We start from the raw sequence: 14,614 nt of genomic DNA on the forward strand, positions 1-14,614 counted from the left end.
AGTTCAAGCCCCAGAATCAGCAATAAAAGAAAAAGAAAAAAATTGGCTTGAACTGAAGGCATGGCTCAAATGGTAGCATGTCAGCAGCAAACAAGAAAACCAAGTGAGAACGAGGTCTCTGAGTTTGAACCCAGTACCAAAAAAATAAGCAGGAAAATGTCATGTCAAAACCAGCTTTACAATGTCGGTGTGTGTGGGGGAGGGGGGTATGATTGGGTGGGGGGGGGGAGGCTAGGAAGGGAGGTGAAGGGTAAACAAAGGAGGAGGCTGCAATGCTTGGTAAGAAATGTATGCATTATCCTGCCCATGTAATTGTAACCCCTCTGTACAGTATGTTCTCAAATAAAATAAAATAAAATATTAAAAAAAAAAAGCAGGAAAAAAAGAAATACGCAGAACAAATCCAGAGACAGGAAGTAGACGGGTGAACTCCAGGGTTAAAGGCAAAGAGAGAATAAGGACTAGCTAACTGCTAACGAGTTCTCAGGCACTTTCCTTTAGAGGGGGAAAGTATTCTGGATCTAGACTGTGGTGATGAGTAATGATGACTGCCTCCAACTCACAATCCTCCCGTCTCAGTCTATGATCCAAAACGCGGGGATCACAGGCATGTACTACCACCGCCGGCTTCAGTAAAGATTAAGACAGGGCCAAATATTTACTGTAGCTCAATGGTAGAGTACTTGTCTACCCTGAGAGCCTAGGTTCCATCCTCAATACAATAATAAATAACATTTAAATTATAACCCATATTACATGTGTTTTACAGGGAAACAGGAAGTAGAGGTGTGGCTCAAGTGGTAGAGTGCCAGCTTTGAGGAAAAGTCAAGTGAGATAGTTAGAGCCCCTGAGTTCAAGTACCAACACACACACACACACACACACACACACGCACGCACACACGCACGCGCACACACACACACACACACGCGCGCACACACACACACACACACACACGGGAAACAATCAGGGTGAGTTCCATGGCCCCATCACAGTCTGAGCTCTGAGGCAGCAAGAGTTTCACTGAAATGGGTACATGCAAACACTCACCCTTAGTGCAAATACCACATTAAAAAGAATCATAGTAGGTGCCTCCCTCTTCGGGGATGGATCTGTTTTGGAGACCTGGAAAAGAGACATAATCCTAATAAATTGAGAGGTATGACTTTACAAAGACAGGCATCTTGGGGGGGAGGGGGGAGGCTGGGAAGGGATGTGAAGGGTAAACCAAAGGAGGAGGCTGCAATGCTTGGTAAGAAATGTACGCATTATCCTGCCCATGTAATTGTAACCCCTCTGTACAGTATGTTCACAAATAAAATTAAATTAAAAAAAAAGATACATCAGTACATCACCTTGACAATAAATTAAAAAAAACACACACACACACAAAAAAAAAAACAAACAAAGACAGGCATCTAGGGCTAGTATACTTGGGAAAGAGCCCCAGAGAATTTGAGAAAGAACCACCTGGGGTTTCTGAGAAGTGACCAGTGTGTCTGTTAGAGGAACTGCCTTGTGCACAGGAGTGACGGGTAATCCAACAGAGCCCAGACACAACAGGTCTGGAAAGGAGCCCACATCTGTGGAGGCCCAGACCCATTCCCTGTTGCTATTCCTGGAATCCACTTGCAACCACTCAGGCTGTTGGCCAGGTATGGCCACTGCTCAGAATCATCTAGAGATGAGAAAATGCTAAAAGCCAACAAAGGCCTGGAAATCCCTGAGGGAGACAGCCAGTCTCCCTAGAGCCAAGTCCTTCCTTACTCTGTGCTCCCAATTTCTGCATCCGGCTACCTTGGGTCACACGCACCAAAGCATTCAAACGCAGCACCGCAGGGCACAGCACAGCTCTACAAAGCCAACTGCAAGTGTTGCCACTAGGAGGCGTCAAAGCTCTGCCTTCAGTTCTCTCGGCCACCCAAGGAAGTACCCATCCCAGTTCTACAGGGTGACTGCCAATCTCCCCTCCCCTCTGACCACCCGGTGAGGAGGGAGGTGCTCCAAGGTGCCAGACACATCTAAACACCTCAGTGGTTCTTTTCAGGAGCTTAACTGTGGAGAAGCCTTGCAAATCACAGAACAGAGCCTCACACAATTTCTGGATTGTAGAAATGCAGGTGAGTCATGTGTATCCTGGAAACCCTTCAGAATCTGAGTAATGCTGGCACTGACCCTGCCTGTGTGCAGAGCTCACTGGAGGCTGGGGTGTACAGACCCCTCAGGTACCAGTTCTCCATCAGAGAACATATATCCAAAGCTTAGTAAGTGCAAAGTGGTAAGACTGGCTATGCGGGCTGGGAAGGTGGCACAGTGGTAGGGCACTTGCCTTGCATGCCTGAGCCCCTGGGTTTGATTCCTCAGTGCCACATAAGCAAAAAGAAAAAAGCCAGAAGTGGCGCTGTGGCTCGAGTGGTAGAGCGCTAGCCTTGAGCTGAAGAGCTGAGGGACAGCACCCAGGCCCAGAGTTCAGGCCCACGACCAGACCCCCCCCCCCAAAAAAAAAGACTGGCTATGCACAGATGATTTAATAGAAACAGTTCTAAATTCAGGGGTTTGAAAGATGCCGGTAAACTCATTCTCTTGTCCTCCTCAGGAGACAGACACCCCATGTATAAAAGGGACAGCCACAGTAAATAGAGACCTAGAATGTAAGTGGCAAAGGCAGCTGGCAGGGAGGCAGAGGGGAGCTGAGCAGTGAGAGTGCGTGCCTAGGATGTAGGAAGCCCTAGGTTTGATCATAGCACTGGGGGGGGGGGGGGTGCAGCCAGTGGCCCATGAAGTTATAACAAGCCCTGGCTGGGTCTGGCTGCCTTCACCAGAGCCCTTATGAGCTCAGATTTGAAGCCCCCAGAGCCAGACAGGGCCAGGCCTGCCTACCCCAGGCAATCCCAGCTGCCCAAGGGCCCTACCTGCCCCAAAGCATGCTGCAGTAGTGTTGGGTGCCCCACAAACCGCACATTATCGATCTTCAGTTCAAACTTTTGGCCACACATTTCAGACTTGGTTGCCAAAATGGTTGCTAGAATAACATCTGAAAACCTGAAAATTAAAAGAGAGGATGACAATAAACTAACCACATATGCTAGCACCCAACACCCCTAAATGGGAGGGTCTCGGTGGCACTGCTCTGCCCCAGGGCTGATGGGCAGGTCTTGCAGCAAGCCCCAGGTTATGGGTGTAAAATCACCAGAATTACAGGTAAAAGGCAGGAGACGCACAGGCTGGAGGCATGTGCTGCCATCTCTTGCATGCTGTAGGAAATTAGGAGAGAAACACCTGGAGTGTGCGTTGACAGGTGGATGTGGTACTGACCTCAGGGGAGGAGCCTCTCCCAGACAACACTCAGGCTGCTGGACTAAACCTCTGGCTCAACCTCCAGGACCTCTGCCCTGTCCTACAGTGCTCAGTGATGGGTGTGGACTGCTGAAGGCCTTTCTCAGGGCACAGCTGCCCAGCCTTTCCCTTATCCCAAACCCTTAAAGCTTTCCACATTTTACGCATGCCCTGTGGCAGGACCGGAGGGAAGCACAGAACCGGCTGCGGTGAGGAACTGGGAACCACTCAGATGTGGGGAGGCCTTCAGCTCTTCCAAGGTGCTTCTGTGTGAGCCTCCCCATTGGTAAGCCGGGCCTCCTAGCCTGGAGGACCCAGATAAGGGAGCCTCCTGCAGGAGCAGAGCACTGGGTGTGGGGCTGCCTCTTATCTCAAGAGCCCAAGGACTGGGGCCTCTGCTCTGGACGCCTCGGTGCACTCCCCACTGTTACTGACTTGGGCCTGGAAGGAAAACACTTGTGCTCACCAATCCACCAAAGAAAGCATTTCTAATTCCCAGGTCAGGAGGGCATCATGTCTTGGGGAAAGTGGCTCCAGTGTCCCTAGGGCCATACTCTGCCCCAGATAAGGAGATCTACTTAGTCCACAATCCTGAAAAGTCAGCGAGACACAGATATTCCAGTGTGCTTCTTCTTTCCTAGAGTATGCTTCTCTCCTGGAGGCCGTCCACTGGAGGGAGGGGGACTAATTTCATCATAATGAATAATCAGTCTCAGGAAGGTCAACTTCAACAGCTGCTGTAGCACCACTCAGATATAGCAAACAGTAAGCTGGGCACCAGTGACTCCCGTCCTGTAATCCTAGTTACCTGCCTTTAACTAGCCTTGAGCACAAAAGTTCAGGGACAGCACCCAGGCTATGAGTTGAGTTCAAGCCTCAAGAAACTCTGACATCAAAAAAAAAAAAAAAAAAAAGAAACTCTGACATCCTCTCTCCTCCCTCTCTCTGTCTGTCTCTTTCTCTCTCTCTCTCTCTCTCTCTCTCTCTCTCTCTCTCTCTCTCTCTCTCTCTCTCTCACACACACACACACACACACACACACACACACACACACACAAGATAAGCTAGGGTTAAAAAAAATCTAGGAAGAAGGTCATTGGGTCATATCCAAGTACTAAATAGGGCTTTATGAAGGGAGGCAGCCAGGTACCAGTGGTTCACACCTGTAATCCTAGCTACTCAGGAGGCTGAGATCTGAGGATTGCAGTTCAAAGTCAACTCTGGATGAAAAGTCACCGTGAGACTCTTATCTCGATTAACCATTCAAAAACTGGAAGTGGCATTGTGGCTCAAGTGGTAGAGCGTTTGCCTTGAGCACAGAGAGGCTCAGCACCCAGGCCCCGAGTTCAAGCCCACAACTGACAAAAAGTAACTAAATAAAAGAGGGAGGCAGTCAGAAGCAAGAACCCTGATAATGTCAACTGATACACGGACAAAATGCAAGAGAAGCAGCTGTGGACGTTCCCAAGTGGGCCTCATGCCGGTGGAGGGCCTCGGTGTTCCAAGCCCGGAAGGCTCACGCTACTTCCCAGCCTTACTCCAGACCTGACAAGATCCTCCAACCACCCTAGGGCACCTGGACCCACAAACAAACCAGACTGGTCAGAATGGGCTGCTGTGTCTCTTGTACAGTCAGGGTATGGTCAAATCTTCCAACATTAATTTTGTTGAAGACTTTCTAGAACTTTCAGGACCTATGGGCAATTCCTAGGTCTCCTTCCTCAGAGCATGCTCGCTCTCGGAGTCTTAGATGGAGGCACCACAGGCTTTCTACAAAAGCCACACTGCCCCCTTAGCCTGTCATGTGTGTGAGGAACCCGCAGTGTGGTAGTTAAGTCCAGCAAACACTTCTGCTAGCCACTGGCTCAGTACCAGTAACTCACACCCGATCTAAACAAACTCTCTACCATCCACCACTGACTCGGGATTCAGAAGTAGCAGAACCCAGGGCCTCATACATGCAAGGCAAGCGCTCTACCACTGAGCTACCTTCCCAGGCCCATTAATAAAATAAATTCTAAAGAGAAGCACCCCATGGTTTTCCTTCTTCATTATATTAAATACTGAACTAATTATCTTGAAAACATCCTTTATGTCATTTCATCTTTAAGTCTCTGAAAACCAACTTCAGGAAGTAGGTACTACTGGCCTTCCTGGGAAACTCCTTGCACAAGAGCACTTTCTGAGCAAGGGAGAAGAGCAGGAGGGAGTGGCTGTTCTGCTCCAGGCTGACCTGTAGCATAGGTAGAGCACCAGTGTGCCGCAGTAAAGGCCTCCTAGGGGTCTGTAACAGATAAATTTACTCCAAGCTACCATCTTTTTTTTTTCCCCCCATATTGAATCTTGAAACTCAGGGCCTGGGCTCTGTCCTCTAACCTTTTCACTTGAGGCTAGTGTTCTACCACTTCACCCTAATCACCACTAGAGTTTGGCCACCCACAAAGGCCTGGATAAGACTGTGTTGTACTTGGACACCTGTATCAAACCTTTGGTTACCTTTTTGAAGAATGAAGTCTAAGAGCAATAAAGGGGTCTGCTTTCTTCTATTTCCTCTGTAGCAGATAAACATCCTCATAGACATGATCTCATCTGTTTTCAGACCTGCTTTATCAACCATACAACCCATAGCTAGTGTATGTGCCCAAATTATTCAGCAAGCTAAAGAGCAGCAGCAGTTCAACCCTCAGATCTGCCCTATCTGGAAATACCCAATGAATTAAGAAAAGGGACACCCGAATTCTCAGGGGACAAACAGTTTAGTCCCTAGGACAGTGATTCTGCCCAGACTTAGCAGAACCAGACCCAGCCCATGGTGACAGAGTGCTTACCGGGAATCACCATCCTGGTCATCAGCATGGTCACTTGTGTTGTTAACAGCGTATCTGCTACGGGGCTTACCTGAGGAAGGGCAGAAAGGGGAGAAGGGCTAAGAAAGAGGGTCTCTAACACAGGAGCATTGTGAAACTATTCAAACCGATGCTTTCAAAACACTGTCTAGTCACACCATGGAATATTACTCATTCACTAAAAAGGAATAAACATGCAAGAATGTAAAACATGAGTTGAATTAAATAAACCCTACCAGAAGGACAACTACTTCATATTAAAACACACACACACATATACACACACACACTCTCACAGTCACCAGTGGTTCATACATGTAATCCTAGCTAATCAGAAGGCTGAGATCTGAGAATTGATGTTTGAAACCAGCCTGGGCAGCAAAGTTTGTGAGACTCTTTTTATGGGGCTTAAACTCTTGTGGGGCTTGAACTCAGGGCATGAATGATGTCTCCGAGTTTTTTCACTCAGGTAGGTTAGTGCTCTACCACTTGGAGTCACAGCACCACTTCTGATTTTCTGGAGTTTCTTGGAGACAAGTCTCACAGGGATGGGACTGTGGCTTAGTGGTAGACTGCTTGCCTAGCACAAAGCCCTGGGTTTGATTCCTCAGTACCACACAAAGAGAAAAAGCTGGAGTGGGGCTGTGGCTCAAGTGGTAGAGTGCTAGCCTTGAGCAAAAGAAGCTCAGGAACAGAGCCTAGGCCCTGAGTTCAAGCCCACTGGCATAAACAAAAAAAAAATTTAAGTCTCACAATTTTCCTTCCTGCTTTGAACTGCGATTCTCACATCTCAGCCTCCTAAGCAGCCAGGATTACAGGTGCAAGCCACCAGCACCCATCTCCCATGAGATTCTTATCTCCAATTAACCACTCAAAAAGCAGAAGTAGTGGTGTAGCTCAAATAGTAGAATGCTAGCCTTGAGCACAGAGGTTCAGGGACAGCGCCCAGGCTCTGAGTTCAAGCCCCACAACTGACAAAAAATAATAATACTAATATTCACAAATATGTTAAGTGAGCTAAGCCAACATCAGAGACAAACCTCATGTTTTTTCTGATATGCAGTAGTTAGTTCTCAATGCGCTGGGAGCTGGGTGCCGGGGCTCGAGCCTGTCATCCTAGCTACTCAGTAGGGTAGATCTGAGGATTGTGGTTCAAAGCCAGCCCAGGCAGGAAAAGCTGTGAAACTCTTATCTCCAATAAGCCACCAGAAAACTGATAGTGGTGCTGTGGCTCAAGTGGCAGAGCGCTAGCCTTGAGCTGAGGGCCAGTGCTCAGGCACAGAGTTCAAGCCCCATGACTGACAAAAAATTACAAAAAGGTGGAGGTATGGTTCAAAATGGCTTAAGTAGGGGCTGGGAGGTGGCTCAGTGGTAGAGCGCTTGCCTTGCATGCATGAGGCCCTGGATCTAATTCCTCAGCACCACATAAGAAAAAAGCCGGAAGTGGTGCTGTGGCTCAAGTGGTGGAGCGCTGGCCTTGAGCTGAAGCCTGAGGGACAGCGCCCAGACCCAGAGTTCAGGCCCCAGGACCGACACAACAATAACTAAATAAGTAACATGACAACTTGCTTAGGATTCCAGGTGAGCCCAAAAGAGGACAGGCACGAAGGTGCCAGGCCTCAGTGGCTCTTCGTGTTTACACAAAGCATATGTTCTTTTTCTGATGACTCTGGATGCTTTGTTCATTTATTTATTGCCAGTCCCGGGCCTGAACTCAGGGCCTGGGCGCGGTCTCGCGGTCTCACGGTCTCACGGTCTCACGGTCTCACGGGCGGGCGGAGGGCCGGGGCGGGCGGAGGGCCGGGGCGGGCGGAGGGCCGGGGCGGGCCCCGGGGCGGGCGGAGGGCCGGGGCGGGCGGAGGGCCGGGGCGGGCGGAGGGCCGGGGCGGGCGGGCCCCGGGGCGGGCGGAGGGCCGGGGCGGGCGGAGGGCCGGGGCGGGCCCCGGGGCGGGCGGAGGGCCGGGGCGGGCGGAGGGCCGGGGCGGGCGGGCCCCGGGGCGGGCGGAGGGCCGGGGCGGGCCCCGGGGCGGGCGGGGGAGAAGCGTCCCGGACGGCGCGGCCTGGCACAGAGCTCGGCTCGGGCGGCCGCGGGGCCGCGCTCGGGGAGGGGCGGGTTTCTAAGCGTCCTCGGCTGCCCCCGCCTGGGGCGGGGCGGGGCCCGTCGGTCCGTCGGTCGGTCCGTCGGTCGGTCCGTCGTTCGGCCCGCGGCCCCACTTACTGGTGCGGGACGCCGGGTGCTCCGGGCTCCTCTGGAACGGGTACCGGAACAGCAGCTTGTTGCCCCGGCTGCCCGAGCTCACCAGGATCACGCTGATGGGGCTGGTGTTGTCCCCCATGCCGGCGCGGGCGGGGCCCGGGCGAGCGGCCCACAGACTACGAGCCCACGCACACCCGCCACGCTCGCGAGACCTTCGTCTTGCGGCCCGGAAGCGGCGCTGGGCGCGGGCGCGGGCGCGCGGCGGGGCAGCGTACGCAGGCGAGGTGCCGGGCCCCGGCGTCGCTCGGCGCCCGGGCCGAGTGCGCAGGCGCGGCCCCGGCGTCGCTCGGCGCCCCGGCCATGTGCGCAGGCGCGGCCCCGGCGTCGCTAGGCGCCCGGGCCGAGTGCGCAGGCGCGGCCCCGGCGTCGCTCGGCGCCCGGGCCGAGTGCGCAGGCGCGGCCCCGGCGTCGCTCGGCGCCCCGGCCATGTGCGCAGGCGCGGCCCCGGCGTCGCTAGGCGCCCGGGCCGAGTGCGCAGGCGCGGCGCCGGTCGGCGTCGCTCGCGGTCCGCGCTCGCTCAGCGTCCCGCGTTCAGCCCAGGCAGCAAACACACAACCAGCTGCGCGCAGTAGGACCGCGCGGGCAGTGCCCGGAACCGCCGCGCAGCCGCGGAGCTGCTCGCCAGCGTGCGGACGCCCAGCGCCTGACTGGAGAACGGGAGGGGCGGGAAGGCGGCTGGGGCACAGCGCCCCTCGCAGGCACCCGGCCCTGGGTTCGAGTCTCAGCACCAGCTCCGCAGACAATGCCGGAAGGGCGCCGTGGCTCCGGTGGTAGAGCGCCAGCGCCCGGGCCCAGAGCTCGAGCCCAAGTAGACGCACACCTGGAGGGCGGAGGCAGAGGGGCACAGCGCCCAGGCTGAGCACCCACCGCACATAACGGAATCAGTTTGGAGGGTCCTGGGTTCGAATCCCAGGCCCCTGCGTGCTAGACAGGCCCTCTACTGTTGAGCCGCGCCCCCCGTCTTAATGTCCAGAAACTCCAAGAAGAAATCAGTGCTTTCTATGGGGTGCTTGTGTAGAAACGTTACATTTGCTCGCTTGCCAGTGTCTGAACTGCTCTCTCCTCCTCCTGGCTCGTTGTCTAGTGGGGACACATTCCTTCCGTCTGTTGCAGATTTTGCCCGTCTTTATCCCTGTCCTATATGCTGGTCTGTGCATTCTCCCACACTTCCCAACAGTGTCTCCGCAACAGAAGTGAGAGGGCCCACGGCTGGGTCGAGTGTCCAGGCCCTGCATACACGCCCCAGGACTGGTAGAAAAGAACCAAAGCGAGGAAGTGAGAAAGCGAGGAGAGAGAGAGAGAGAGAGAGAAAGAAGAAAAGAAAGGGAAAGGAAGGAAGGGAAAGAAGAGAGAGAAGAAAAGAAAGGGAAAGGAAGAAAGCAAGGAAGGAAGAGAAAGAAAGAAATTAAGGAAGGAAGGGAAAGAAAAGAGAGAGAGAGGAAGGACGAGAAAGAGGGCTGGGAAGGTGGCTCAGTGGTAGAGTGTTTGCCTTGCATGAAGCCCTGGGTTCAATTCCTCAGCACCATATAAGCAGAAAATGCCAGAAGTGGCTCTGTGGCTTAAGTGGTAGAGTGCTCACCTTGAACTGAAGAGCTGAGGGACAGCGCCCAGGCCAAGTTCAGGCCCCATGACTGGCAAAAAGAGAGAGAGAGAAAGAAAGAGAGAGATGAAAAGCTGAGGGACAGCACCCAGGCTCAGAGTTTGAGCCCCACGACCGACAAAAAAGGAAAGGAATTGGGGTACAGAAAGAGGAGGAGAGGTTGGGAGGAAATCAGTCCCTGGAGAATGGCCAGTCATGTGGGGAGGCCTTCCGGCAGAGGCATGGGGGTCTGTAATGCCCAGACATGAGGAAACTGTGACTCAAGCTCCGCTTCTCTGACTCCCCTTGCCACCAGGGCGTTCTGAGGGTACCCCAGCTAAAGAGCAGCCTCCCGGCTGCCCTGACACCTTACAGGCCTGACACCTGCCAGTAACCCTCCCGGGAGGGCTCACAGTTCACTTTTCTGACTGTGGGGTGTGAGTGTGTGGAGGTGCATGAGTGTGTCTGTGTGTCTGTGTGTATGAGGGGGTGTGTGCTGGTACTGGGGCTTAAACTCAGAGCCTGGGCACTATCCCTTAAGATGCTCTACCACATAAGCCAAAGTTCCTCTTCTGGCATTTTGCTAATTAATTGGAAATAAGAGTCTCACAGACTTTTCTGCCCAGACTGGCTTTGAACCTCAACCCTCAGATACCAGCCCCCTGAGTAGCTAGGGTTATATGTGTGAGCCACCGGTGCCTGGCTCTGACTATGTAATAGAAATAAGCATTAGAATTGGTGCAAACCATGGGAAGATGGTTAGCTCTCATGCTCAGAGATCCATGGGGCTCAGTACCTGCCTTGGAGACTCCCAGAGCCACCCTCAGTGCCACCACCTCAGACCCAACCCTGTCCACATCTCTGGCTGCTCATGTTCACACCCTGGTCTGAGGGTCTGCAGGCTGCACTGTGCACCTGTTTCCCCACCAGTAGCAGAATTTAGACTCAAAGTGCAGTGCTAGCTCTAGGCTCTTTCTAGGCTCTCACCGTGTCTCCTGGACAGAAGACTATCAACTAACTGCTGCACCCAGCAGGAACATCCTCAGACTCCTCTCCTAACACCCCACACCCCTAAATCCTGATTTCAAATGAAAATAACTTGGTTTATTAAATGATGTTTTTAAGAAAGTGGACTTTTGGAAACATGCTTCCCTCCTGCCTAGCAATCCCTTGGGTGGGTCAGAAACTGCTTGGGCACTGGGCCTATCAGTCCTGTCACTTGGAGGGCCAGAGGACTGGGAGCTGGGCCTATCAGTCCTGTCACTTGGAGGGCCAGAGGACTGGGAGCTGGGACTTATCAGTCCTGTCACTTGGAGGGCCAGAGGACTGGGAGCTGGGCCTTATCAGTCCTGTCACTTGGAGGGCCAGAGGACTGGGAGGGGTGCACAGACCCTATCTAGGACTGGCTTCCCTCCAGAGGTCTGTCCCTCCAGAGAGAAGTAAGGAGAATAATCTTTAATTCTCCATACCTTGAGCTCCAATGGCAACAGATGATTCTTCCTCCTGCCAACATGTGGCCTAAGGTTAACATTTCTCACAAAGGTTAAAGCAGTGAGGCTGGAACTTAAAAAGTTAGCATTTGGGGGCTGGGAAGGTGGTTCAGTGGTAGAGTGCTTGCCTTGCAAGCATGAGGCCCTGGGTTCGATTCCTCAGCACCACATAAACAGAAAAAGCCGGAAGTGGTGCTGTGGCTTCAGTGGTAGAGAGCTAGCCTTGAGCTGAAGAGCTGAGGGACAGCACCCAGGCCCAGAGTTCAGGCCCCATGACCAGCAAAAATAAAAATAATAATAATAATAATAATAATAATAATAAAGTTAGCGTTTGGGCTGGAAATGTGGCTTGGTAGTAGAGTGCTTGCCCAGCATGCATGAAGCCCTGGGTTTGATTCCTCAGTACCACATACACAGAAAAAGCTGGAAGTGAAGCGGTGGCTCAAGTGGTAGAGTGCTAGCCTTGACAAAGATGCTCAGGGACAGAGCCCAGACCCTGAGTTCAAGTCCCAGGACTGGTTTTTTAAAAAAAGTTGGAGCTGGGGATTTAACTCAACAGAAGAACACCTGCCTGGAGAGCGCAAGGCCCTGAGTTAAGTCCTAAGCTCTGGAAAAAAAAAAAAAAAAAAAAAAAAGCTTAGAGTTCCCACAGTTCCTCACCCATGGGCTCAAAACGGGCCTGGAGCTTGGAATTTTGCCCAAAGACCTGCACAGACTCAAGATCCTTCTGTCAGAGATATCAAGCCTGGTCCAAGCCCAGATGGAATCTAGCCCACACCACCAAACCATCAGGCTAATTCCTTGTGGACACAAGCCAGAAGCCAGTGGCTCATGCCTATAATCCTAGGTACTCAGGTGGCTGAGACCTGAGGATTGAAGTTTAGAGCCAGCCTGCCAAGAAAGTCCATGAGACTCTTTTTTCCAATTACCCAACAAAAAGCTAGATGTGGAACTATGGCTCAAGTGGTAGGGCACTAACCTTGAGCAAAGAAGCTCAGGCTAGCACCAAGGCCCTGATTTCAAATTTTTCAACACACACACACGCGCGCGCACACACACACACACACACACACACACACACACGGACACTGGTAGCTCATATCTATAATCCTAGCTAGTTGGGAGGCTGAGATCTGAAGACTATGGTTCAAAACCAGCCCAGGCAGGAAAGTCTGTGAAATTCTTATCTCTAATTATCAAAAAGCCAGAAGTAGAGCTATGGCTCAAGCAGTAGAACACTAGCCTTGTGCAAAAAACTCAAGAGACAGGGGCTGGGAAGTTGGCTCAGTGGTAAAGCGCATGCCTTGCATGCCAGAGGCCCTGGGTTCGATTCCTCAGCACCACATAAGCAAAAAGAAAAAAGCCGGAAGTGGCGCTGTGGCTCAAGTGGTAGAGCGCTAGCCTTGAGCTGAAGAGCTGAGGGACAGCGCCCAGGCCCAGAGTTCAGGCCCCATGACCAGGCCCAAAAAAACAAACAAACAAACAACAACAAAAAAAAAACTCAGAGACAGTGTGCAAGCCTATGTTCAAGCCCCATGACTGATAGAAAAGATGAAAGAGAAGTAAGGAGGGAAAGAATAAGAAAGAGAAAGAAAGGAATAAGATGGGGCTGGGAAGGAGGCTCAGTGGCAGAGCGCTTGCCTTACATTCATGAGGCCCTGGGTTTGATTCCTCAGCACCACATAAGCAAAAAGAAAAAAGCCAGAAGTGGCGCTGTGGCTCAAGAGGTAGAGCACTAGCCTTGAGCTGAAGAGCTGAGGGACAGCGCTCAGGCCCAGAGTTCAGGCCCCACGACTAGATGCAAAAAAAAAACAAAAAAAAAAAAAGGAGGCTCAGTGGTAGAGTACTTGCCTTGCATGCATGAGGCCCTGGGTTCGATTCGCCAGCACCACATAAGCAAAAAGAAAAAAAGAAAAAAAAAGCCAGAAGTGGCGCTGTGGCTCAAGTGGTAGAGTACTAGCCTTGAGCTGAAGAGCTGAGGGACAGCACCCAGGCCCAGAGTTCAGGCCCCACGACCGGACCCAAAAAAAAGAGAAAGGAAGGAAGAGAGGAAGGAAGGAAGAGAGGAAGAAAGGGAAGGAGGGAGGGAAAGAGAAAAAAGAAAGAAAAAAGAAAAAGGAAGGAAGAGAGGAAGAAAAGGCAGGAAGGAGGGAAGGAGGAAGATAGATCATGGACATAGTTCATAATCTCCTTGGACCTCCATTTCCTTATCTTTACAAATCCAATGACAATAAAACAAACCTTCCTTCACAGAAGAGCCATGGGTGCAGTATGGAGAGGCTTGATGCTGTGCTCAGAACTTAGGAACCCCCTGATAGATACTGGACTCACACCACACAAATGGTCCAGTGTAAACTATTGCCAAGTGCACGGGTCAGTGAAACAAAGCTGTCTTTTTCATCTTGGCTTATAGGCACACATTTTAACCTGTGTGGGCACGCGCATGGGTGTGTGAGCCAATACTGGGACTTGAACTCAGATCCTCACATTCTTGTTTGGCTTTTTTTGCCTAAAGCTGAAAAAAGTGCCCAACAGCATTTTCATACTAAAAATAAGCAGGCCAGGTACCAGTGGTTCATACCTGTTATCCCAGCTACCCAGAGGCTGAGATCTGAAGATCAAGGTTCAAAGCCAGGGGGCTGGGAAGGCGGCTCAGTGGTAGAGTACTTCCTTCGCATGCCTGAAGCCCTGGGTTCAGGGTCTCAGCACCACATAAGCAGAAAAACCCGGAAGTGGCACTGTGGCTCAAGTGGTAGAGTGTTAGCCTTGAGCTGAAGAGCAGAGGGACAGCGCCCAGGCCCAGAGTTCAGACCCTACGACCAACAAAAACAAAAAAAGCAGTTCAAAGCCAGCTCAGGCAGGAAAGTCCCTGAAGCTCTTATCTCCAACCGACCACCATAGCGGCCAGAAGTAGAGCTGTGACTCAAGTGGTAGAGCGTCAGCTTTGAGCACAAAGCTAACAGACAGCACCCAGGCGCCGAGATCAAGCCTCAGGACCATCACAAATAAATAAATGAATAACGTAAGTAACAGTATTGTACAACCACTGCCCCAGTCTAGTCCCAGGTCATTTCCATCCCCTTGCTCAGTACTTACTTCCCCTCTT

The 14,614-nt window shown here is 52.0% G+C and overlaps 1 protein-coding gene across 2 annotated transcripts in view; it reads right to left on the reverse strand.

Annotated features, from left to right (window-relative positions):
• LOC138825330 (GATOR1 complex protein NPRL3) overlaps nt 1-8,697 on the reverse strand; it is a 35,276-nt gene extending 26,579 nt beyond the window's left edge. The window contains exons 1-4 of one of the 2 annotated variants that reach the window (XM_070019738.1): nt 8,401-8,697; nt 6,165-6,234; nt 2,913-3,042; nt 1,051-1,125 (exon numbers count right to left, since the gene is read on the reverse strand). In XM_070019738.1, the coding sequence (XP_069875839.1) occupies nt 1,051-1,125; nt 2,913-3,042; nt 6,165-6,234; nt 8,401-8,518 (393 nt within the window). In that variant the 5' untranslated portion in view covers nt 8,519-8,697. Of the gene's footprint in view, nt 1-1,050; nt 1,126-2,912; nt 3,043-6,164; nt 6,235-7,222; nt 7,348-8,400 lie in introns of those variants that run through there. The other variant, XM_070019739.1, reaches the window with a different exon arrangement.
• Between the last annotated feature and the right edge of the window lie 5,917 nt (nt 8,698-14,614).

This window comes from Dipodomys merriami, unplaced genomic scaffold (genome assembly GCF_024711535.1).
Source record: "Dipodomys merriami isolate MVZ:Mamm:240054 unplaced genomic scaffold, mDipMer1.0.p SCAF_137, whole genome shotgun sequence".
NCBI classification, from domain to species: domain Eukaryota; kingdom Metazoa; phylum Chordata; class Mammalia; order Rodentia; family Heteromyidae; genus Dipodomys; species Dipodomys merriami.